General features: G+C 43.1%; 1 protein-coding gene across 4 annotated transcripts in view; it reads right to left on the minus strand.

The window, feature by feature from the left end:
* ncor2 (nuclear receptor corepressor 2) overlaps positions 1-26,198 on the minus strand; it is an 85,403-nt gene extending 59,205 nt beyond the window's left edge. For all 4 annotated transcript variants that reach the window (XM_068703827.1, XM_068703828.1, XM_068703829.1 and 1 more), the window contains exons 1-3: positions 25,935-26,198; positions 5,421-5,616; positions 4,601-4,716 (exon numbers count right to left, since the gene is read on the minus strand). In XM_068703827.1, coding sequence (XP_068559928.1) covers positions 4,601-4,716; positions 5,421-5,525 — 221 coding nt within the window. In that variant the 5' untranslated portion in view covers positions 5,526-5,616; positions 25,935-26,198. The remainder of the gene's footprint in view (positions 1-4,600; positions 4,717-5,420; positions 5,617-25,934) is intronic.
* Between the last annotated feature and the right edge of the window lie 1,317 nt (positions 26,199-27,515).

Here is a 27,515-nt window from a genome sequence, read left to right on the forward strand (position 1 = left end):
GTGTGTGTGTGTGTGTGTGTGTGTGTGTGTGTGTGTGTGTGTGTGTGTGTGTGTGTGTGTGTGTGTGTGTGTGTCCCCACACACACACACAGACACACACTGAGTGGCTGTCCCTGACCCACCAACTTGAACTCCCCGGGCAGACTGCACGTACCCCACCCCGTTGAGAAGTGTAACAATATGTTCGGTTCGTTATGAAACTGTGGCGGGCTGCGAGGTCTAGGTAATTAATGGGAAACACAAGAGACGAGGCTTGGTGCAGGTTTTGTTCAAACACGATGGCCTAATCAAACCCCATTATTACAGGCTACATTTAACCACACAAAGACACATTTGTACTTAAGCAAGGAGACGGTTACCGTCGGAGATCAGGCTGACCTACATTTTTACTGCTGCCTGCTGGCTTGATTTGGTTCGAACAGAATCATCATAAAGTAATCACTAAAGACCAATTTTTTCTGCAAAATGGGAACATGTAATGGGTCACTCGGTAGTGGAAAGAACGGGAAGCAAGGAAATTGGAAATGGTGACTCACTGTAACACTAGAATCTAATAGTTTTCAATTTAGCAGCATATGGTAGAGCTGCTCGTGTGGGGTTTTGCAGGCATTGCTGGGCAGTCGACGCACGCACACACACACGCGCACACGCACACACGCGCACACACACACACACACACACACACACACACACACACACACACACACACACACACACTCACACTTTAGATTTGCAGTAGGAGCTATGACACTCCCTATACTGTACCCTAAAACTAGAAACTGATCTGGCTGGCTGAGAATGCTAACAATTACCCCAGCCACCAGAGGAGGAGGACGCACCATACTGTAATGTGATCTGCTCGTGATTTACTGCATGTGTGACGCTAGTAGAAACCGCATTCTGCATGTGTTCATCATTGGGGTTAGCAACATGCTACAGCACACCAGTAAAATTGACCCTTGGTGTGTCATCAAATGACCGCCTCTGAATGTTAACTGCACTGGCTACTTAAGATTTAGGGACATTTTATTAGCCCACATGTAAATGCCTCTCTGTTCTCCCTGAGGGAACCGTTTTCTCACATCTGTCCTGGAGGCAGATGCCAGAACGTCGGTGACTTTGCTGCCAGTGTCAAAATGGATGTGGCCTCTGAAGAGAAGAGGGAAAACACAACCATAATTGCTGGTCCAGGCCCACAATGGCCTAGTGTGTGGTTTCTTTATGTGCCAGAGAGCATGTAGCTCGTCTCTGCCTTAGTTGGGTAACAATCGAGACCATCCTCTGACTACACCAGAGCTTTATACAAGGGAGATATGTCATGTCGCTTATGTAATATGCAGGGGTAAATGTGCATGTTAAAAGATGTCATGGGGTGGTGAGGAAAGAGATGGATTGTAGATGTTTATCTAAACAGTACCTCGAAAAATAGGGTGCCAAAATTAATACCCAGATGGTGTGCGATCATCCCCCCCCGAACACATTTTTCTCACTCATTCAGTCGCACACTTCCTCATCTCCATAGAGGGTTGTTGGCACTTACATAATCACATCATCAAGCTCTAGCCCCCCCCCCTCCTTCTCTTCACCCTCCTCCCCCCTCTTTCTTTACCCCTCTCCCTCTTGTGAGCGTGCAGAATAATCTGATCCCTGGGGAGGATTTGTCTGGAGGATGAGAGAAAGAGATGTGTGTAGAGGTGTGTGTGTGTGTGTGTGTGTGTGTGTGTGTGTGTGTGTGTGTGTGTGTGGCGCGGGGGGGGGGGGGGGGGGGGGCGGGCAACATAGCACAACACCCCCACAACAGCTCCATTACTATATTTACTGGTTTGGGCCCCATTACAACAGGGAACAGAGATCATGTGTGTTGATAGCAGCAGCCTGTTATTGTGAAGGCTGCCCAATCTCTGCGGTGCTCCCCAGAGGAGCGGCTCCACAGCTGTGCGCGCTGCAGGGACGGCTAACAGAAAGAGAAGCCGGGCGAACTACACCACAGCTGGGATGAATGAAACTGGGTACGTGCACACAGAAGAGGAGGGGAAAATGGGTGGAGTCTAAACTAATGCCCTCCACTTTTCTCTTTATATTGCTGAACAAAAACCACGTTAACGAATGGTAAAAAAAAGTGCAGGAGACAGGGATGTTTACAACTGCTAAATGCTCGATACTGGAATAAATGAAAGCTATTTAAAAAAAATAATAATAATATTTAATAATTGCTTTTGAGTGATTCAGAACAGACTCTACACTCCTCAGAATTCAAAAGGCTATTGAAATAATAATAATTACAAATGAAAAAAACAGGTGTAAAGAGGACAACAAACGTACATAGCTGTGTCAGTAAACTGTGTCAGTAAATAGCTATTTAGGACCATTTGTACAAATATTTGAAAAGACTCTACGGTCTGAACAGAAGCCTCAGAATAGTTTAATACGCATTGACTACATTAATCAAAGCTCACAGATAAGTGTCAAAAATACTCACAGCTACAAATTAATTTTCTATTATTGCACCAGATTTGTTTCCAGCCTACTCGCTGTTCTGGGCAGAAAAAGAAACCCTGTTAAGTAGTTTCTCTGTCTTGTTATGCTTGCTCTAAAATGTATTCACTCCACTCCCTTGTCAAGTAGCTTGGGTGATCTCAGACAGATGGGAGGAGGCGGAGTGACTGAGATATTGCCTAGAGTAAAGAGGATGAAACAAACAACCAGCACCGTGGCTCAGCAATGATTACACTGTTGTGGTTTCCTGACCTGTAATTAGGGTACATTTGGAGCATTAACTGAACTCTCACATTTCCACCTCGTCTTCAGTCAAAGAGGAGACGAAGGATACATAGATCTACCATACTGAGAAAGAGATAATGCCGTCCTAGTTCAGCTTCCAAGGCCATTTGACATTATCTGTCAGAATGTGAACAACCCTCAGCTTGCTACAAATGGAGGCAGGGTGTGCATAGATTGAAGGATTGCCAAGGCCAGCATTACGCTATTCAGACGCTGAAAGAGAATGTAGAATGAGGGCTTCAGACTGGGTTTTAAGCCCTCTAAAAGGAATGCTGAAGGCCTGATATATTCGACTGAAAAGGACTCCCCACCCACAGACGCCTGCCAGCAAGACCAGCGTTGTATTTCACAGTCTCCACAAAGAAATGTGGGCTAACTGCTAGTCTCCCCTTCTGATATGATGGTTATTTTTTTATCTACTGAAAAGCAACCTCACTTCTCCACCGTAGAAGTCTCACAAGGCATCCGTCTGTACGCCGAGTGTGACTGCCAAAGCACCAGTGATTGAATGAAGGGTGTCAGCAAATCAGAAGCTGGTGGGTAGCAGTTGCATAGTGTGGTGTGTATTTCTGCATCAACCCATGACCCAGCATTGCCACATTGTGGGCTAGGCTATGCTAACCGTTAAACAGGACCGAAACACAGCTCTGGCCTTTACATTGAAGACCATAATCCCATCTGATTGATACTTAAAGACGCAGACACAACACGCAACGGCCACACACTGTGACAGAGTTATTCTACCATCTGCTGTCTGCTGCTATAACGCCTTTTCGTTCCACAGACTAGGGTTACACTAATTATCTGACATATTTAGAAAGACAGCACTCACTCCACATCCGACATACGGTGCATGTAACAGATATCTGCCAGCTGATTTCTAGGAAAAATCAATATAATTCTGTATTTTTTGCATGTTTTAAAATATGCAAGAAAATCTGCCTTGACAATCAAGTGAGGAGAAAAAAAAATATTGTGACTTATCTGTGCAACATGCAAAATTCACGGCATGCACATAGATTATTCACAAGTACTCATCAAGACTCATCCTCAAAAAAAAAGCATGGCTATATAAATAATAAACAACTGTGGTAGGTACAAGACCTGGGTCTCCAGAGGGAAAGTGCTATACATACAATGCTCTGCCTGACTTACTGTTGGTCTATAGAAGATGACTAAACTCTGCAAGCTCTATTGCCCTGCGGAGCCGTTTAACACAACATTATGGAGAAACGGCTTAAGGATGCCAGTTATGTGAAGATTACACTAGGGGAGGGTTAACAGACAGAGGTTTGAGCAGAATAACACTGCATAAAAACGCAGCATGCATGACACTTCCATTGAGCATGCTTTGTCCCTTAGGCATCAAAACTCAACTAAGACAAATACATTAAAAAGGGGCAACACTACCATTTTCATGTGTTCAAGTTCTGACATGGACAGCCAACACCACAATATGCAACTAGCATCTGAAAAAATGTATGAAACTAAATATGTCATGTCATCTATAATCCCCAGCAGAGGAGGATGTTGAATAAGATTAATAATGACATCATGGTGCAATACTTTAGTTTAAGTTCTACAAATTATGTTAAACTGGCATATTTTGTGTATGTTTACATGCCATGATGCTATGTTTGTACTGTAAATACTGCTGCACAAATTCATTTATACAACAAACAGCAGCTAGTAAATTATGTAATTTAAAAATTACAATGTAATTAAAAACACAAGGAATCTAAACAAAGTGCCATCTCAAACAATGACAACATGTTGCTTGTGAGAGAATAAGCCTTATATATGAGCCCGGTGCACCTACCTCTCATTGCCAGGCTGGAACTCTGACAGTAAGGAGGGCCGACGGCGATGGGGCTGGGCCAGGTGGGAGCTGTAGTCCCTGGCATGATGGGAGTGGTAGTCAACCAGTCCCACTTCCTGGAACACAAACCACAACAAGTTGTCAGCATGGTGCAATAGACCCCAAGTTAAGGAAAACAGAACATTTCTTCCTATTACCTGCCTCGTTTCTTCTGTAATATCCATTTTTCTCTCCTGCCCTCATTTCTCCCTCTCCTTCCATTCGTTTGTCACACATATGGGGTAACCCATGCAGCTACTGTAAACTTGCTCCTCTGCAAGTCCAGGATTGTGGGACACAGCTAGTCAACCCTCATCTCATCCTGATTACAAGAGGGAGTGGTGGGATTAACTACAGGTGCAGCTGTGGAGGTCCTGGGGGGTAAGCCACTTAATGAACTTCTACATCAGCTAGAGAATTCTACTTTGAAGAACGGACAGCTTTGCACCTGACAATACGTATCAGAACGCAATCTCGATAATTAGGGACAATTTGGCGGAAATAATGGGGAAGGCCTTGACTGTCGACTCAAACATCTAATGAGGGAACAGCTCTGTGTGCACAACATTGTAACCTGGGAATGTTTCTGTTGGAGAAAAACACCAGCGGAGGCCCCTGGGGTCAGGCCCTTTCCAGTGGCTCAGAATAATGCCCTGTTTACCCAATATTCAAGCAGGCATAGCAAGAGCTTCAACTCCAGTAAAAAAAGGTTTTACGTTGAAAAAAACATTTAGGCACTACAGGTGGTACCATTAAACACATAGTGTGCCAGGCCCCTTACCGCGTGTGCCCGTTGCAGCTGCAGTGGTAGACTCGCCGGGTTTGGCAGGTGCCGTGTGTCCACCGTCCTCCGGCCCGGCTGCACAGACTGGGGGTGAGAGGACATGCTGGCACAGCCGCTTCCTCTACAGGCAGGAAGTGGGTGTGGCTGCAGAGCAGATGCCGTGCATTATTGGCCGTTTCGCTTAGCCAGCAACCTGTAGAGAAAAAAAAACAAAAAAAACATGGGACATGAGACAGTATTTGGAGATGAGCAACCCCTGTGGAAGTGCCCTGGACGCTTTCATACCTGCAAAGAACAATGCATAAAACATTATGCATTATGCGGGACTGTTTTCTGGCTAGCACCTACAGAGTAGCTAGAGATGAAAGTGTGTGCGCCTCTGTCTGCACCGGATATTAGAACGTCATCACAGCTGCTCTCCCCTCCATTGCTCCCGGTAAAGGAGCGAGTGTCCCTGCACCTGCTAGACTGAACCCCTCCTTCACTGCTTACTGAATGGCCCACTGTCCTCACACTGAGGGCTCACAGACAGAGACCAGCCAAGTCAAGCAGCCAGCCCGTAAACCAAAAATACTCTGAGTTTAATGGGGCTTTACAGGCAACACAAATAACTTAATGACAGATAGAGATGTAGGCCTTGAGAGTCAGGCACTAGAGCAGGGGTCTCCTACAAAGTAGCTTGCTACCGGTTTCTGAGTGGCTCGCTAAAGGTTCAAAGAATATGTAAATACATTTGATAACACAAAAGTCACTTTGTAAACCTGTTCAAATTGTATCCAATCAAATTCACAGACATTCTTCTGACACAAAATTATTATTTGCCAATTAGCTGTCAATTAAATAAGTCGGAGACCCCCGCAGAAGATTTTAACTCCAGATGTCGTTATGCAAACTAGAGCTCCCTCGTCTACAAGGAGTGTGTTATATATTGACCAATAGTGAAGATATAAGTAAAAACAGGCGTGCACTAAGGTGGAGCACATTGCAACATACCACCTCTGTAAAAGCTAAAGGAAGAGAGGCTTATTCTGCACATAGGTAGTGAAAAGGAAGGAAGGTAGGAGTGAAAATAGAGGCAAAGAAGAAAAGGCCATAATCCCATTACAGTGACCATGCAGATTACAGCACACATGGCAAAACACAGCAGCAACTGTATGGTTAACATTGGATACGATGCTGGGGAGCTTCAAAATTCGTTCCCATTGAAGGTTTAAGATCCATGTTGAGACGACGTCTCCAGTCAGCTGGTTACAGCACCATTATGAGACATTAGTAGTAGTAGTAGTAGTAGTAGTAGTAGTAGTAGTAGTAGAGGTGGACTAGTACTCATGACATGTGTCCCTGTGACTCCTGCCAAAAAAGACATTAGGACTCCTGCCATATCTTTGAGCCTCTGACTAATGACGCCTCTCTCGCTCATAGCTCATGTGTCAGCACTGTGGGAGCCACACAAGAGGAACGGAGGCAAAGATATAGGTTCTCAACAAGATAGTAAAGTGCTCTAGGAGTACTACAATTCTGTACACGGAATTCTAGGAGTACTACAATTCTGTACATTGAATTCCAGGAGTACCACAATTCTGTACATTGAATTCTAAGAGTACTACAATTCTGTACACTGAATTCTAGGAGTACTACAATTCTGTACATTGAATTCCAGGAGTACCACAATTGTGTACATTTAATTCTAGGAGTACTACAATTCTGTACATTGAAAGGGAAAGCCACCACCAATGAGACAACATCGCCAAAAAAAGTCCATGCAATGAATATTGTAGATGACAATGAATGAGATTCAATACTAAATGTAATCTGTAGAGAATGAATGTAGATTAAATAATATTTGTTAGTTTAGTTAATAACCAACACAAGTAATGTTGAGAAAATTGGAAATGTGGTAAGATATTCATTTTGTATCTTTCACATTGACATTATTTATTTAATAAATTAATCATTAACAGGATATCCACTGGGAGCTTGTTTTATATATTGATCTTGTTACAAGATCAAATGTTTAATCTAGGTGCTTCATTATTTTGATAACACACAATCCAAAAAAAAGACATGTCCGAGATGATATGTAGGACTTTCATGCTTGGGTTGTCAAAAAATAGATGTTATTTTGTATGAATGAAATCACCAGTAATTAGTAAAATAAACTGGAATCTTCTCATCAAAACGTAGGGCTGGGCAATAATTCAATATGATAATTGGAGTCATACCGTCATCGCCTCTCCGGGGAGCCATCACCTTAACGTGGTGGAGAGGTTTGAGTGCCCTCATGACCCTGAGGGCTATGTTGTCTGGAGCCTAGAGCTCCTGGTAGGGTCTCCCATGGCAAATTGGTTTCAGGTGAAGGGCCAGACTAAGAATGGTTCAAAAACCCCAATGAAAGAACGAAGAAGAGTCGAGGAGACCCTTCCTGGAGGAAGCTCGGGGCCCACGTCTGGAGCCAGGCCCAGTCGGAGGGCCCAACAGAGAGCGCCTGGTGGCCGGGTTTGCCACGGAGCCCGGCCGGGCACAGCCCAAAGCAGCAACGTGGCACCTCCCTCCTCTCCATCCTGTGGGCCCACCACTTACAGGAGGAACCGCTGGGGTCGGGTGCGCTGCCCCATGGGTGGCAGTGAAGGCCAGGGATCTCGACGGACCAGACCCGGGCAGCAAAGGCTGGCTCTGGGGACGTGGAACGTCACCTCTCTGTGGGGGAAGGAGCCGGAGCTTGTGCGGGAGGTGGGGCGCTACCAGTTAGATCTGGTGGGGCTTACCTCTACGCACTGCATCGGTTCTGGAACCGTACTCGTGGATAGGGGTTGGACTCTTTTCTTCTCTGGAGTTGCCCAGGGTGTGAGGAGCCAGGCGGGTGTGGGGATACTCACAAATCCCCGGCTGAGTGCCGCTGCGTCGGAGTTTACCCCGGTGGACGAGAGGGTCGCCTCCCTACGCCTGCGGGTTATGGGGGGGAAAATTCTGACTGTTGTCTGTGCATATGCACCGAACAACAGTTCAAAGTATTCGGCCTTCTTAGAGACCCTGACTGGAGTCCTGTATGGGGCTCCAGTGGGGGACTCCATAGTTCTGCTGGGGGATTTCAACGCGCACGTGGGCAACGATGGGGATACCTGGAGAGGCGTGATTGGGAGGAACGGCCTCCCTGATCTAAATCCGAGCGGTCGTTTGTTGTTGGACTTCTGTGCTAGTCATGGATTGTCCATAACGAACACCATGTTCGAGCATAAGGATGTTCATAAGTGTACGTGGTACCAGAGCACCCTAGGACGAAGGTCGATGATCAATTTTGTTATCGTATCATCGGATCTGAGGCCGTATGTTTTGGACACTCGGGTGAAGAGATGGGCGGAGCTGTCAACTGATCACCATCTGGTTGTGAGTTGGGTCAGAGGGTGGGGGAAAACTCTGGACAGACCTGGTAAGCCCAAACGGGTAGTGCAGGCAAACTGGGAACGTCTGGAGGAGGCCCCTGTCCGGGAGATCTTCAACTCACACCTCCGGCGGAGCTTTTCTAGCATCCCTGTGGAGGTTGGGGGCATCGAACAGGAATGGACGATGTTCAAAGCTTCTATTGCCAAAGCTACGGCGGTGAGCTGTGGTCTCAAGGTCTTAGGTGCCTCAAGGGGCGGTAACCCTCGAACACCGTGGTGGACACCAGTGGTCAGGGAAGCCGTCCGACTGAAGAAAGAGGCCTTCCGGGATATGTTATCCCGGAGGACTCCTGAGGCAGTTGCAAGGTACCGACAGACCCGAAGGGCTACAGCCGCTGCCGTGAAGGAGGCAAAGCAGCGGGTGTGGGAGGAGTTCGGAGTGGCCATGGAGAAGGACTTTCGGTCGGCACCAAGGTGTTTCTGGAAAACCATCCGGAACCTCAGGAGGGGAAAACGGGGAAACATCCAAGCTGTATACAGTAAGGATGGGACTCTGTTGACTTCAACTGAGGGGGTAATCGGGCGGTGGAAGGAGCACTTTGTGGAACTCCTGAATCCGACTAATACACCCTCTATTGTAGAGGCAGAGCTGGAGGCTGATGGCGGAGCATCATCAATTTCCCTGGTGGAAGTCACTGAGGTAGTCAAAACAACTCCACAGTGGCAAAGCCCCAGGGATTGATGAGATCCGTCCAGAAATGCTGAAGGCACTGGGTGTGGAGGGACTGTCTTGGATGACACGTCTCTTCAACATTGTGTGGAGGTCTGGGACGGTGCCTAGGGAGTGGCAGACCGGGGTGGTGGTTCCCCTGTTCAAAAAGGGGGACCAGAGGGTGTGTGCCAATTACCGAGGTATCACACTACTCAGCCTCCCTGGTAAAGTCTACTCCAAGGTGCTGGAAAGGAGGGTTCGGCCGATAGTCGAACCTCGGATTGAAGAACCTCGGATTGAAGAACAATGCGGATTCCGTCCTGGCCGTGGAACAACGGACCAGCTCTTCACTCTCGCAAGGATCCTGGAGGGGGCTTGGGAATACGCCCATCCGGTCTACATGTGTTTTGTGGACCTGGAGAAGGCGTATGACCGGGTCCCCCGGGAGATACTGTGGGAGGTGCTGCGGGAGTATGGGGTGAGGGGGCCACTTCTGGGGGCCATCCAATCCCTGTATGCCCAAAGCGAGAGCTGTGTCCGGGTTCTCGGTAGTAAGTCGGACTCATTTCCGGTGAGGGTTGGCCTCCGCCAGGGCTGCGCTTTGTCACCAATCCTGTTTGTGGTATTCATGGACAGGATATCGAGGCGGAGTCGTGGGGAGGAGTGTTTACAGTTCGGTGGGCTGAGGATTGCATCGCTGCTTTTTGCAGATGATGTGGTCCTGATGTCTTCATCGGGCTGTGACCTCCAGCACTCACTGGATCGGTTCGCAGCAGAGTGTGAAGCGGTTGGGATGAGGATCAGCACCTCTAAATCTGAGGCAATGGTTCTCAGCAGGAAACCGGTGGATTGCCCACTCCGGGTAGGGAATGAGTCCTTACCCCAAGTGAAGGAGTTCAAGTACCTCGGGGTCTTGTTCGCGAGTGAGGGAACAATGAAACGTGAGATTGGCCGAAGAATCGGAGCAGCTGGGGCGGTATTGCAGTCGCTTTACCGCACCGTTGTGACGAAAAGAGAGCTGAGCCGCAAGGCAAAGCTCTCTATCTACCGGGCAATCTTCGTTCCTAGGTCATGTGGACTGGGTCATGACCGAAAGAATTAGATCGCGGGTACAAGCGGCCGAAATGGGTTTCCTCACGAGGGTGGCTGGCATCTCCCTTAGAGATAGGGTGAGAAGTTCGGTCATCCGTGAGGGACTCGGAGTAGAGCCGCTGCTTCTTTGCGTGGAACGGAGCCAGTTGAGGTGGTTCGGGCATCTGGTGAGGATGCCACCTGGGCGCCTCCCTAGGGAGGTGTTCCAGGCACGACCAGCTGGGAGGAGACCCCGAGGGAGGCCCAGGACCAGGTGGAGGGACTATATCTCCAAACTGGCCTGGGAGCGCCTCGGGATCCCCCAGTCAGAGCTGGCTGATGTGGCCCGGGAAAGGGAAGTTTGGGGTCCCCAGCTGGAGCTGTTGCCCCCGCGACCCGATCCCGGATAAGCGGACGAAGATGAATGAATGAATGAATGAATGAATGAGTCATACCGTAATGAAATTATATTGAGATATTGTGATACACAATTATATTGTCTAAATTGACAATAACAAGCACAAACTAACTCAGTACTTTTCAAGAATATAATTCAAACGGGAGTATACAAAAATAGACTTTACCATGTGGTGATCTCATATAGAGTATTTAATCATTGAATTAGCAGAAAACACGCTATACTGTGTGAGATATATATATATATATATGGGTCTATCGTGGAAGAAGATTTTGACCACATCGCCCAGCCCTGTCAAAATATGTAGAGATTTAAATAGGAACGGGTTTCTGTTTCTTTGTCAAGTGAACAATAATATAACAGGTGTGGTGCTTTAGCAAAACTATTAATACTTCACTATAGAGAGATATTTGGGTAGGGTTAGCACTATTGGATCAATTTAACCACTACGTAGACTGCAAAAGGCCCAAAGAAAAATGGCTACCCAAAATATGTAGAGCCCACTTGCACAGTTGGTCACATATGCTTTTTCCGGACTGGAAAACAAATTCACTATCAAAGGGAACTTGGGAGAAAACATTTTTTATTCTTCCCTGTCATGCAACACTTTCATTTTAATCATTAAATTCTTCTTCTTTTGGGGTCAAAACTATTTCAAATGTAACCCATTTTTGTGTCTGAATTATACTGCTTTTATCTTTAAACTTTATTTAAAGAAAGAAGAAAAACGACAATAGGTAATTCCATACTTTTGAACCATCTCTCAATCCACATGAGTATGATTTGTTACATTACAATAGTCAGCTTGTAACTGCACAACTGGGGAGTTCATTGGCATCATGTAGTACTTTTGTTTAGTAAAATATATTATCAACAGAAATGTCTCTTTCCAGAAATCAGGATCCAGTTTCCGAAGATAAAGTCATGATTTCTAGGGATTAATAGCACTACAGTAAAGAGAAAAAATATGTATTTTGGATTTCGGGATACAAAACAGACAATGGTGGTCAATAAACTGTATAATACTAGCTCGATGGTACTAATGCCAGGTCAGCTACCTCCGCTGGTGGCCATAGTTCCTCATAGTGTTCACTAAAGGACTCTTTATAGCACCATGAACGTGATCACTGCACGGTGTCTACATCGTTGGCATAGTATGTGCTATAGTAGTGTGCCAGTGTGCCAGTCTCCGTTGTCTGACTCCTTATTGCCATACAAAGAGGGGCACTATCTACCCTTCCTTCCTGCCACACTGTCACAAACACAAAGGGTCACTTGATTAGGCAGAGGGCTCCATTACGAGAGGCTGAACATGGCTCTGGCTTTAAGGAACAGAGGAGCTCTGTAAACATAGGCTCAGAGAGGCCACGAGATAGGAAAACACTACCGAAATTCTAACACCAGCCAGAGACTTTCTCTTTGTGTCAGGTAGTCTGAACTGTGGCCCGAAAACGTTCCAAGGAACTGGTGCACACAGACCTGGATAAACGCAACACACAAAGGGAGGAGCTGAAGTCCTTGAGCAGACCTCACTGCTATAGTGAAATACTAGATGAAGAGAATTCATGAATTGACATTGCATGCAAATATGCTCAGCAAAAGGCAGAAAAAAAGAAAAAAGGCCAGCGAGACAAAGGGAGTGTGAGATAAGTCATCCTCCTCTCTTTGAGGACTGTCCAGTCAGAGAGAGATTCCCCTGAGAGGGACAAAAAACAAGTCTGAAGGCAGTCACAAGATCTGCAGAGGACAAAAAAAACCTGAATCAAGATGAGAGGGCCAAAACAATGAAGGAGCTTTTGACATAAACTCTGAGGCGAATGGGGCCTTTCCAGACGAGAGGCTGAACACATGCAATGGCACTGTTACAGACACCCACAGGCGAGTCGGTGGCTCGCTGCCAACACTGCGAATGAACTCAGTCAACTCACTCTAGCGGGCTTTTCTTCTCCCCTCTCTTTTTGCTTTCGTCTTCTGCACAGAGCCGAGTGGGCCTCAGCCAATATTTCATCCTCTCAAGCCCCCACCCGCACCCTCCCTCCCTCCCTCTCCATTTTAGGAATGGCTGTGAAAATACGAGCACAGAGCACACAGACGGCTTCCAGCCCGCCAAAGAGAGCGGGACGCTGAGTTCAAACAACAGTTTAATTCTGCTGACATAAACAGTTAATCAGATCTCTGTGTAGTCTCACTCGGTAGCTTGACAGTGAAGCTAGTAAGAGGAAGTCAACAGCTTGTAACATATTTGATAAGGGCCGTGATAGCATGGCTTGGACCCTCGGCCCCACACCGCAACAACTTCCTGTTAATCATATGCCCATAAAATATTATGGTGGTATTTGCAGGCAGAAAAAAAACAAATTAGGGTATTTAGCTGTCAGAAAAAGTGCTTCTGTAATTATTACGACAGCCAGAAGAGATGATGGCTTCAATCAAATGCATGGGAATGTTTTAAAAAGGGCAGATGAGTGAACTGTAATGGGCATAAGGCTTTGTCTGGGAACAACAGAAGTCTATAAAGCAGTGCCCTAGAGAGCTGAGTTTAGTGTGTGTGTGTGTGTGTGTGTGTGTGTGTGTGTGTGTGTGTGTGTGTGTGTGTGTGTGTGTGTGTGTGGGGGGGGGGGGGGGGGGGGGGGGGGGGGGGCTGCTAGGACTCTCAGCACAGGAATGTGGCACCCTGTCAGGTCTCATAAGGATTTATCTCCCTGGAGCCTCATTACCAAAAGGCCCCGGACAAGGAGGCTCTCACTCGCTTACCCTTCCACTTACTCACCCTCAGTACTGATCATCAAAATATGTATTGAACAATAATAACGTTCTATCTACAGTTGTTTGTGACCAGATTTGTATTAGTTACCTTTTCCCCCTTTTGCAATCATTATGGAGAAGACATTACATGTCAAAGTCAAGCAAATATTTTGTGGACATTTTCATTGAGAACATTTTCTTGATTGTTTGATCTCCCTGCCCTACACTGAAGTGCTCACAGACACTATAGCTGCATGCAAACACTTGCTTTCAGGGAGATTTTCCATTGATCTGTAGCTTTACTTGCAGCATGGGTGGTATTTCTAGAGAAACTGGAAGTCTTTCCCATCAACATCCATAAAGTCACTGACAGTAGCAGCCATTACAACTAAATCCTGAGGAACGTCTGCATTGGCTTCAACACTCAGCAGCAGAAATGTGGCAGTAGAGAAACCAGCTAATTAAACAAAAACAAAGATTCTGCAATTAATACCCTGAAGCTTCAGTATTGGGGTCCCAAGAGGTTTTGTTTAAGGTCAGGATTTAGAAACAAGGTTAATCTGTGTGGTGAGCAGCGTTTCTCAAGAAAACACAGCTTTAACACTTAAGCCTTCTCCGACCTGACCTCACCCATTGTTTGTGTTATCAAAATTATCTGTGTAGTTTTCTAGAAGTAACCCTGCGTTTACCCTGGGTACCATGAAAAGCCTGTTACTCATTTGCATGTCTTTCTCAAAAATATTTGTCCTGATTACTTTCTGTGCAATAAAAGCCTACATCATAAACATGTGTACCTTTAAATGGTCTATTCCTCTTGTCACACGTGTCGTTAACAGCTCGGCGAGAGAAAAACTGGGTTCATCGAAACCAAGCAAAGTAAAGAAGGAGGAAGTTGCAGAGCAACAGCCAATAAATGAGAAAAATGAGACGGTGATTTCTAACACCTTTAAATTAACGGTTGGACCCCAGCAAGAAAAACATAGATCTGCCAAACCCGAGTACAGCGCCCTTTTACACTGCCAAGCCATAACATCCAGGACCATGCTGACCAGGCAGAATCCCCCTTCACTGGTAGACATCGTCTGACATTAAAAAAGGGGAAGTAAACATGTGATCAATGTAGAGTCCATAATGTAAGATATTTTACTGCGGGTACATGTTTAACCTCAAACATAAGCAAACAAGATGAACAAAGACTTATATCTGGACCCTAAAAAAAACATTAACATTTACAAAACTCATCTTATTTAGCTTTGCCACTCCAACCATTAGTGGGAAAACAGGCAAGCTAGAGAATGAGTTACAAACAGGAAAATCAAATGTCAGGTGACAGAGAGAGGCTATAAAAGGCAGCAGGTGGCATAATGATTCCCTGTGTGTGCCAGCTTGATGTATAGTGCAGCTCCTGGCAGGCAGGTGGCTAACGCTATGCTATTAGCACCAAACAGAGAAAGAACACCCCGAGCTAATCTTGCCTTTACCTCTGCTCAACTTTCAGACAGGATATCAGCGGTCGCTACGCACAGCCGGCTACTGAAGACACAGAGTGTGAACACCCACAGTCAACTTTGACACGGCTGTAATTTGTGTGACAGAAAGCGATACGATCATCTCCCCAAAAACCACAGCCTGTCAAAGCTTTCATTTTGAATCTCACTGAACAGCACGCTGCCCATCATGTTGACGACAGTATGATGGGCAAAGAAACACCTGCTGCACCGAGCGAGGAGTGAAAAACAACACAAGTGATTGTGAAACCAAAAAAGGAAGTAGTAGTAGTAGTATCGGGCTATAAACAACATGTTAAACTGCAGTAGATACCCGTCATTCGGAACAGCTTTAATGTTGTCAGACATGCTACCGCTGAATCAGAACAAGACAGATATATTTAACATTTTCAAACATAACTGGATATAATTAACAGGGCTGTGCAAAAATAGCGGCGCTATGATGTACGTATTAGACTATCCAGGTGGTACGGAGAAAGCTGTATGTTCCGCTCTATTTTAAAATGTGAAGTAAAAAAAACAATATATATTGCAATATGTATTGTATTGTATCGTGATACGTATTGCATCGTGAGGTGATTGCCAATACACAGCCCGAATAATTCATGTATAAAACATAAATTATGGAATGTTTTAATGTGGATCAAATGGGTTCGATAAAATATAGCCTTCGGGAAGGCTTACTAATTTAGCCTCATTAGTACGTAGTAGTAGAAATCTGATTCAGAATCAGACTTGCTTTGAAAGACTTAAATCATTTTATGCAACAAAACATAAAAACATAAAACACTTATCATATGATTTTTAATACACAAGAGATTGTTACAGATCTACAGTATATACAACAGCTGAGATATGATGTTTTTTTGGTTGTAGTGCATCTTCTTAGGGCTGCAGCGATTAGTCAGTGTAATCAATGACATTGACTAGGAAAATGCATCAACATCAATATTTTAAACCAACGCATGCACCGCCGGCCTTGCTACCAAAGCACTGATCAATAGCAGAGTCTATCACTTTTGATTACAAACAGGGGTGAGTTTACTTTAACAAAATGGGGAGCATATGTTTTGCAGGTCAGATGATTATTACAGATAATGGACAAAAGTAAAATGTCATTGTTACATGAAAGTAAGCCGTTATAGTTCAGTTTGGGCAGGCTGCTCTGCAGTAGTGTATCTGGGTGGAGGAGGAGAAACCAATTCTTCCAATTGTAGATCAGGTTTATCAAATAAAAAAGCAACATATATATATATATATATATATGTTGCTTTTTTATACATTTTGTCTATCATTATACCCCTAAAAACAACGGAAAGAAAAATATTCCTGCCATGAATCATAAACTGATACTTGCGTCATATCTAAAAAATGAATAAATGTTGGTCAGGCAAAAATCACATGGCATATTTCTATTTTTCAACAGATCATATCTATCATTAGCATTGTCTCAACACAGGAAACAGAGGAGAGATGAACGGGGCCAGTGATTGGTAGGGCCTGTACCTCCAGATGTGCTCGTCCAGCTGTGTCCAGGCTGGACAGCAAAGCAGCGATTGGATTTCCTGCCTGTTCCCCTGCTGCCTCAGCGACACTGTGTTAAAATTACATAAGGCTCTCCCCTCCCCCTCCCTGTTGGCCAGTGTGGAACTGAGGCCTTCACTGACGGCACTTCACACAGTACTTGTTCTTGATTGACAACTTCAAAAAACAGGTTTTGACCAACGAATGATTCCTCTGGGATTCTACCACATACAAAACGCATTAGACCACAATGTGAACGCACAGAACGATAGAGTTTTTGTGCATTAGCGAGACGGAGCACATATTTAATGAACAGCAAAGATTATAACCAACGTCTAGGTGACAGCTGAGATACACGCATGTTCTCTGCTTCCAAGAGGCAACAAAAAAAAAAATAGGTAAAACTGCACTAAATAGGGAAAATCATTCATTCACGAGGCTGAAAAGCGAGTCAGAGAGCTTTCTGAAACAAAACGCCTCCATCACTAACTAAACATGCTCTATAAGCCCTTCACCACAGTTTGCCGATAGTCTGGACTACGTCTGACCAGGCTGAGTCAAACCTCAAGCAGATATTTTCCGAACTTAAATCCCATCATGAGAAATCAGTTTGCAAGATGTAGCCAAGAAAATCAGAAGCTGCACTACAATATTTAGATTGTGCCTTTATGGTGAGTTGAATATGATTCACAAAGCAAGGAGTTGCGTTCGTTGCAATTGAACACTTACTTACGTAAAAGTTATTTTATGGCTGTTGCTATTCGCACTGATGCATTAGAAAAGTTTGAGTGTATTTCGTTAAAAGGCGTTCTAGAAATATCCATTTAGACACGGTGTCAAAAAGCTTAAGTTTAATTGATTAGCCCACAAAAATTAAGCAAAAAATGTACATGAATGACGAACAGTCAAACATTGTCACTGTGACTGATTATTTGTTCAATATTGATGCCCAAAATAACTATCAACAGACCCTCTCTAATGGCACTACACCAATGTGACAGCATCTCTCTGATGCACGAGGTCTCGCTCTCTTTATTCTCCGTTGGCTCGGTTCTTAAAGCCCACCCGACGTTCACCTCTCCATGCTGGGGAGCAGGAAATAAAACTGAGGAGTGCACTTGTCTGCTGGGCTGACCTACTTCCTCCTCACTACTACTTAATTATTCAACAGCTTTGAAATGTTCCTTCTGTACAGCAGCGTGCAACCCGAGTGCCTCTGTTTGCCCCTCATGACAGCAGACTCAGAGATTCTATTTATGCATGAGAGGGTTCAACAGTATGTGTGTGTACAGTTTGAGGGCGTGCATGCGTGTGCATGTGTGTGCAATGCTAATGGCCATAAATGCGGGTGATATTTACACAAACAACACATCCCAACTAGATTTGATACACAAGGTTTTGAATTATGGACAGAGGAGGATTTAGTGGGGGAAATACCCATTTTACACTACAAAACACAGACTAGACGTCACACCAGCAGCTTGACGTTTTGATGCACTCGGGAGACAAATTTGTTGGAAACTGCACCGTCATGGATCCAGTGCACATCTCAAGACAGGAGTCTAGACACGTCACATCAATCCCCCAGCACAAGCACACCATAACCTGTAATTACAGTCCACTTGGGCGTCATACTAGGGAAGCACCAATAACTAGTAATTCCATTTGAGTATTTGTAGATACAGAGTACCAATAAGAGTATCTAATAATACCATTACAGATCTAACAATGACTTTGAAAACATTGCATCCATTTTCATGAGATGTATTTTCATTCAATTATTTGTTTTCCTGATATAAACACATCATAGTTAGCAGTAGTGATGTTCACTTTAAGTGCGCCTGAGTTATTGTTGCTAATTTCCTAGCTAACCTCCTTCACTTTAAATCAGCAGCTGGCTGACAAGCAAGACATGTGAACTTAGCTTGGGTCTCTTCAGGGGTCTTGAGGAGCTGTAGGATTTATTCACCGACAAATAAACTCGTAGTAGTATCGGGTGCGGTTGTATGAGAGTATGAGTACATGAGCACATTATCGGACCACTACCTACTTCCTACCTGTCACAGTTACATGACAACCATAATTCAACTGTTGGATCATCCACCCTGAGGTGTGTGCCCTCACTTAGGGCATAGTTTTTTTTTTTAACATTCTATGTTCTAACACATTCCTAGAAGAAAAGTTATGCTAATCGGAGAGATAAATAAAACGCCGTCCACAGCTGTAGCCGACACATAAACAAGAGTCATGTCCTCTGACGTGCTGTCGTCTGTGTTGCGTAACGGAGTCGAGTGAATCACTTACCACAGAGCCATTTCTAATCTCTGCTAATCCGCTGCCTGCCTCTTTTTTAGTGTGTTTAAATATGGGTGACTGGTTTTTAATAAGAACTCCATTTCATAGCAATGGAAATCAAAATAGAAGGGCTTATGAAAGATAAATGGCCTTAACTTTTAGTAAATCTCTAATAACACACAAAACAACATGCAATCAAAGGGATATTATATAAGTCTTTTGAATAATGGTAGTTTGGACTTCAGAGTCAACACAATAAGGGATGCAAGTATCTATTTTTGTGGTCTATTTATCTAGTGAAGTCTACTTTTACTAATCAGTTTTCTAAGTGTTATCAATGAAAAAGTAAAAGATGCAGTTTAGGATGAGCTCCACTAACTAAGAAACTCATAGTATTATATAATTATTTTGATAGACAACTATAATATAAGTAATTACAGGTAGTAAAGTAACTGACGCAGTTTGGATTAATTCTATTAAAGCACATCAAGTGTAAAGGATGAAAGACTTCCGGCTTGAAGAACATGTTATAACACGTATTCAAAGGAGTAAAAACATACAACATTACCACAATATGAGAGCACAGAACAGTTATTAAATACTGTTTATACATAAAGGCAATAGCTTAAAAACAGACTGAAAGATAACAGAGTTTCTCTGGTGCTACTGTTAACAAATTAAAATGTTCTATTGAAACAGTACTTGTAGCCTAAACGATATAAATATGTGTTTGTGCAATAGTGTAGACCTATTTTGAATAGAGATGCAGATGACAGTCAAATTTACACAAATGGCAAATGATAGTTTTATGTCTCACACACAGCTGCCCAGACAGTAATGTCACAGCCACAACATATCAGGGTGTAGAAGTTGTTCAGCGTGAGAGAAGAAGACACAAAGCTCACAATTAGTCACAACTGCAAGTCCAAAAAAAGACACAGAGGAACAAATCTAAAAACTGAATTGAGTTTGCATTAAGTTGCGTTCAAGCTCTATTCAGTAAAAATTAGTATTGGACAAAACTAAATTATAACACTATCATGATGTGTTCAAATGAAAGCTAATCTTGTCAAATTTAGTTTTTGGCGAAAAATTTGAATAAAACCAGTTGTTCACATCAATATAAAATAAATATTAAAGAGGGAATTATGACCTGTTTAACTTATACAAACAATATAAATATCTGTTTAATGTTAGAGGCATTCGAAAAAATATTTATGACATTTATAACCAAAAAAAGAAATGGAAACTAAACTTGAACCTAACTTAAGCTCCAGATAAAAAAAATAAAAGTGTAGAGGGAGTATGTTCAGACAGGTATCAGTTTAGTCTCTCTATCACAGGACTGTCAAGTCTTTCCCACAGACAGGACATGCAAGGCCATAAAAGGAAAATGTTTAGGGAACAGAGATAATGATAATATATAATACATGTCTGTGTGTTTAATAGCAGCTGGGGATCTTCAGATAATCATTATATACAACAAACTATCAGAAAACGAAATGAGGAATGCTGGTTGAATGTCTTTATTTAAAGAATTAAATAAGAGATTAAAAACATGCTCATGAACATCCATATGTTCTCTACTGTTTCAGTACCATCTCATGTCTTCTGATCAGTGAGGCGTGTCAAAATGGGCTCGTAAAAAGATAAGTAAAGCCAATATGCAGCGGTATGAAATTCAGAGTTTGTAAAGTGACAAATTAAAGCAGCCTCAGTAAAACATTGTAATTACCAGAGAGCTGTATTGGTTTGCTGAGATTTGAGTTTTTCTTGGTTGGAGCGATACACACCTCGGGAGTACAGCTGAACTAAGTATCTTCAGGGAGAGAAAAAAGGGATTGTTTATATTTCATGTAAACTAGTAACAATGATTTTGAATGGGATTTTATTCAGCAAAGTGTGCCAATTAAGGAAATTAGTTTCATTGTGATTTGACTTTGTCATGCAGAGAAGTTGCATCGTCGACATTGCTAGCTCTTACAAATATTGCAGGGATATATTGCATTTGATTATTGCCAGCAGCATCACAGATTCCAGCATCACAGATTACTGTATAAATCATCTTGTGGCCCTTTGGAGCTCTGCAGAGTGACCTATAGACCCCATTAACCCGTAGACTAGCAGCATCAACTCGCTCTCTGTGATGACTGCATCCTGAATATGAAAGTCTGAGGCTAATGGCTACTTGCAGGATCTGTAAGGGCCCATATGAGAGAGGCACTTTCCTCAAAATAACACACCACAACCCTGTTTTTTCCACTTGGCAAGCCCAGAAAAAAATGGTACAACCGCTCAACCTCAGCCCCAGGGCAGCCACTGGAACCAAGGTGGTACTGTGTCCAGTTCAATGGCAATTTGATTGTGAGTAATTCGAGGCACTGCAACTGTGCCTGATCCTAATATTCCACCACAGCGAGTCGAGCATAAAATTACCCACACATGAAACCCACCAGGTGCAGCCCACTAGTGAGCAAGAAGTGCTAGACAGCTGCTGTTACTCATTCCTTGAGAGGGGAACGGGTTGGGAGGAGGGAACGGGCCTGGGAGGCACTTTCATGGCGACTGCCTCATATTTCCCTCTTTGGTTTCTGCGTGTTAACTTAAAGGGTTTACAAACATCCACCGCAGCATTCCAGAGTTGTGTTATTTCCGTATGATCATTGTTTCGTGTGCTGTGATTTCAGTCAGCTAAATATAAAATTCCAGTTGAATATGCAGTGTGAAATGCTCATTGGTGGAACGGTTTCATTTGATCAGATCCATGACTGGATTTGCCTAAATTAAAACACTCAGAGACACAGATTATTAGTGTATGCAAATTATGAGGATGTGGATTTAATGTCACGTCCTACATACAAATAAAAATCCTAAATTCAGGTTGAGATTTGAACAAAAGGCTATATCAGAAACAAAACCATGTCTACAGACGACCTGGACACACAGAGCCGACCAGCTGAGTTGGGTTGAAGGCCAAACATCGCCTATAGGCACGTTAAATGTAGGTGGACATTGGCTAAACATGCTCAAGTAAAAATAAGCCTCAGTTTAAAAAAAAAAAAAATTTCAAAAATGCAACCATTTCTAATACAAAAAAAAGTTAATTTCTGGATAGTTCTTTAAAAAAGGTCTGATCTTGCAATTTTCTCTCATATTTACAATTTTGCTTTAAAACATAGCTAAAATATTCTTGTCTGATTGTGGGAATAATAGTTTGATGGAGTACTCGGTTGTTAAAATAACAACAGATAGTTGCAGACCTACCTAAGTGACTATAAATTACATTTTGACGGACACCCTTTGTAAATTGTAATGAATGTAATGCTTTTCTTCACTGTGAGGATTCTGCTTTCACAGACAGTGAGAACTCTCCCCTTTCCAGTTTGGTAAGCGCGTTGTGTTTCATAACAGGAGCTGAAATTGAACTAGCACTGAAGCGGTCTCTCCCTGAGGCACCACACTGAGCACAGGATTATCTCTGCCCCCATTACCCCTTTGGATAAGAGAGAGAGATCTCCTCATTCTACTTTAACACTTTACAATCCAAACAGATAAGCTGATATTGTACTATGAGTGCACAGAACTCATGTCAGCAGAGTCACAACATAATTAATTATTGGCAGGCTGTCTCCAGGCACTATGACTGAACACCTGAATACTTCATGTTGGAGGTTGTGTCCATACCACAAATTATCCAACCTGTCAAGTCTCCAAACTTGGAGCCAAATATTTGGTCACATTTTCAGTCATTCTTATCATTGGGTCAGACGTTTCCATATTTGAATCATTATTATTTAGTTATTGCAGGTTCTTGTTCCAACGCAGAGCTAATTCTAAAGCTAGCTTGTTGATGTCGGTTATCAGAAATACAAATATTTGATTTCTTTAACGTAATGCCCACCCCTCATACTACAAATATCCACAAAGTAAGGATACTTGTGCAGTAGCCAACCATATGTTGAACCTGTGATGTGGGCACAATACAAGTGCTTCTGGCTGTGGTCATTTCTATTTCTGCCAATTCCTTTTTGCGATGTAAAACTCAGCTGACAAAAAAACAACAAAATGTCCATATTTATGCATTTCACACACGAAGGGAGTGCCAATTGTTAATGTTGTTGACTAAGACTTCAGGAATGTGTCACTGATTCACAATAAAAACCCTTGTGGTAGTCGGAGGAAGACTTTATTTGTGTAGCAACAACAGGAAACCTTATGGTTGCAAGGTTTCCCCCACAGTGTTTTATCTTATAGCAGAAGCGGGCCGCATCGCCTAAATCAAAGACCACCTCCGCTAACCTCATTAAATTGAATACACTTCGGTGAAATGACACATTAAAGGATCTCTATTGATTATTCAGAGCATTATCATAACAGCAAACAGCTATGTAAAGAAATAGTGGAGTGATGTCTACCTAAGCAGAGAACGAAGTTGCTCTCCCTTTGTGTGTAATCTGAGTTTCTCTGTGGTTTGTTTACATAGTCGGGCTGCCGTCACATGCTCTTGAGAGCGAGCCTCTGCAATCATGAACGGAGGTGTTTGTAATCTATGCACTGCATTATTCTCTAAAACGCCAGAGGGCGTACAAACAAAATTAACTATGAAGAATGAAAAAGACGAAGCGTGTAACTCATAGATATGACCATATAGACTCCCAGGTAAACACTGCCTGTTTGCACTGCAAGCAGCCGACTCATAAATGGGTTAGGACCCGGGGTTAGGGTTAGAATATTCAGGTGGTATACCGCAAGTTGTATTTTCAGCTCCATTTGCAATAATCTGTATTGTACCGTAATATAGACCGATCTATCGTATCATGACACGTGTATCGCGATAGGTATCGTGAAGTGCTTGCCAATACACAGCCCTATATAGATATGCTCTTAATTTCATCTTTAGTACCTGTAAACTTTAAAGGAAACGAGTACAGGTGTCAATTCAAATAGCATAAGCTCGGCTATATTTTTTTAATGAGTGTGGCTAGGTGTATATGTCATCAACTACTAAGTGGATCACAAGGCAAGATTCATCAAGAGCATGGTTTACCATTTTGACTGTTTCAAACATTTTACTTGTTAATGACCCCCCCCCCCCCCGATTTTGAGAAGGGTTGAACAGAAGTTAATTTGCTGTAACTCCATTGGTTTGGTGGCAACAGCAGCTTCAGAGACAGATATCTCAAAGCCAGAGCACATAAACTTAAAACCATTTGCATGCCTAGATATGACCCGTGGTGACAAAATATGCTCCTTGTGTTTTGGGTTAACAAACCCTTCAAAACTAATTGGACTGTAGTTCAGTAGAAAGCGCCCTTGTTTGATTGCCGACAAAGATCAATGGGTGCTTGGTCAAGATAAGAAGGAAAAGTAGCTTAACCCCACAGTCGGTGTCACCCTGTCACACATATTGATAATATCTTAACCTTGTAAAAATTCCATCACACATTAAGATATAGATCAAACGACACAGTGCCTAAGCATGATTCATACAGAGTTTGAATATCTGTAACACGTTGACTATTATAATCATACTATTGTTTCTCAATAGCATATTAAATGCAACAACACAACAATGAAATCTGGGGATGAAGGTACAATGCTGGATTTAGTTACAAGTGCATATTCATTTGTAGGCACTGAAGACCACATTTGGTTATGTCGCAATTTAAGCCGAGTCACCATAATTTCCAGAAGCAGTGATAATGAAGAAGAAAATGTTCTCAAGCTGTTAAGTAACATATAAAACATAGAATGTATGTGAATGCTCATCATGGAGGTGGTTGAAAAAAAACAGACATCCGCTTCTTTCCACAACACATGGTTGCTTTGTTTATGTTAATGATCCCCTCACATGGGGTTGTACGTTTTGGTTTTTCTATAGAAATGTCAACTATGTGACTGTAAAGCTGTAGCTGTTCACTAAAAGTTTGACAACCGCATTCTCAGATAGCAAATGACACTGCCTCTCACAACAACGCATGCTCACCGGTAGATAACTATCATTAGCTAAAATTAGTAACTCTAAAACAGCCCACCTAAAAAAAATGCAAGTTCAAATTTGAGAAATAGACTTGGTTGAACACCACCGTTACTGTCACAAAGGCAATGTATCTATCTGAGACACCATGTAACGTTACGCTAACTCACATTACGTTTCTTTTAACTCGTGTCAGTGACCCGACACCAGAGCTTATCATCCATCTGACAACAAAGCGATGCGTTACCAGCTAACGTTAGATTAGCTATCGCTAAGTCAACCTCTTTGTAAAAACAATGTATACAAACGCAAACAGGGCGCATATGTGCATAGCCAAGTTAGCGGGCTAACTCGGTTAGCAGGGTACAACAATATATAATACGATTATTGACACCTATTGGGAAATTGGCATCTATTAATATGGGGTATTGGTAGCGTGGTGTGAGATTAGTGTGTGCAACTTAACACGTATAACACGATACATTCGGTTCAATACAATTGACGTTAGCTACTCTACGGTTCTGACAGCTAGCTCGGGTAGCTAGCGCCGTTAGCTTTTAGCTAGCTTAGCCTAGCCATGTAGCACGTGTTCATGATTTATAAAATAATTAACTTACTGACGATAGCCAGCCGACTATGAATGCTGATGTTGTATGGGGAACCGAGTAGTTAACCGCTTCTTTGAATAACTACGTTTCCCAAATGTTCGACGAACCATGTATTGTTAGTCCCCGCCATGTAATGTATAGCCTCGAAAAGGTCAATAATGCTATGTGTGTTTCTTCTCCAAAGAATAGCCGGACCCCGTCGGCCAACAACAGAACTGCCCCCCCATCCCCCCCAACCAACCAACGGACAACCAGCAATGGAAGCTAACTAACCTTAGCGGCAGAGATACCATCCGGCGGTGTTTTTATTATTGTTATCGTACAGTAGCCAATGTTCCGATCCTTGTCAGTCGATCCAGATTCGCTTACAGAGCCTCTCGCTTCGATTGAGTGTCTCGCCCTTGAATTAATCCATGCGAAAGAGTACTTTTCGTTTTCATTTGTTCCGCTGGCGGTTTTCAGCTATGTCGTGCCTGTTCCTGCACAACACACACAGTGGTCTATAGCACTAGTCTCTAAGCCGCTGCTGCTGCTGAGACCACAGCGGAGATGAACCGCCTCTCTCTCTCTCTCTCTCTCTCTCTCTCTCTCTCTCTCTCTCTCTCTCTCTCTCTCTCTCTCTCTCTCTCTCTCTCTCTCTCTCTCAATAGGTCCGCATGCTCTCTCGCCCCTCCTCTTTACTCAAGGGCTATGCTTTTCCCATGGCCGCAACACATTCAGGGGTGTAGCGCTGTGGTGTTGAAGTCAGTGATCGTCACAAGGCACCAAAACAAAAATATATATGAACGGCAAGTAGTATTTTACACCGTTCCTCTTTCTCTTAGCCTCTGCACTAGCCTACTTTCTTCACATAATTTAACATGTCTGATATGTATTTCTGCACTCCTGTACATATCATATACATATCATCCCATGTAGACATGTTCACGTTTCTTTACGCATTTATGTACAGTAAGTGTATGTATGCCATATGCAGTGTATGATTTGATATAGTAAAAAGCTTACACTACCTAATTGCTCATCTACACACATTGTATTTCTTTACAAATATATAGCTATATGTTGCTTACATCACCATCAAGGTGTAGGTTTATTTATAGCAATCCACAAAACAATTACATGTATGATATGTAACAAATAGAAGTTCCATCCATCCATCCATCCATCCATCCATCTATCTATCTATCACACAACTATAACACAGTTACACTGTTGTTTGTTTGGTTAAATTGTTGCACTATTTTATTGTATATATTGTGCATTTTTATATTTCATATTTTTTACTCTTCTATTTTCATTGCTTAACTCTATGTATAAATGCTGGTATAGCGAAAAAAAATTCCCTTGTGGGATAAATAAAGTAACTTTCTCTCTATCTCTCTATCTCTCTTTCGCTCTATCTATCTATCTTGGTCTTCCATCGCTTGGATATATAACTCCAACCCTCTCTCTCACACTACATCTATGAGGACAAACCCCTCTGTATTCTCTCTCCTCCAGTCTGAACTCAGAGGTTTCAAGAGGGGTCAGTTCCAGCGTTGACACTCCAGGAAGTCTACATCTGTGCTGCTTGATGCCCGTGGAGAAGTACAAGCTGTGAATACAGAGACTCAACGTATTTGGGAGTTCACAACATCCCATTCTGTGTACATAGTTAATGACTCTGCTGAAGCCAGTGCCCTCTAAATGGTCTGAAACATCTTTTGTCTGCTTCACAGCTATGCTGGCTTCTAAAACCACCACCCACATTGCAGCTATTTTGGTCACACAAAAGATTTAGTTTTAAAGTATTTAAGTCAATCATTTACGAAAGAAACCTGCTGCTACGTAATCTTGGTTTTTGGCAAGCAAAGG

This window comes from Cebidichthys violaceus, unplaced genomic scaffold (assembly GCF_023349555.1).
Source record: "Cebidichthys violaceus isolate CVI_PGR_0920_01 unplaced genomic scaffold, fCebVio1.0.p SCAF_9, whole genome shotgun sequence".
Lineage (NCBI taxonomy): Eukaryota > Metazoa > Chordata > Actinopteri > Perciformes > Stichaeidae > Cebidichthys > Cebidichthys violaceus.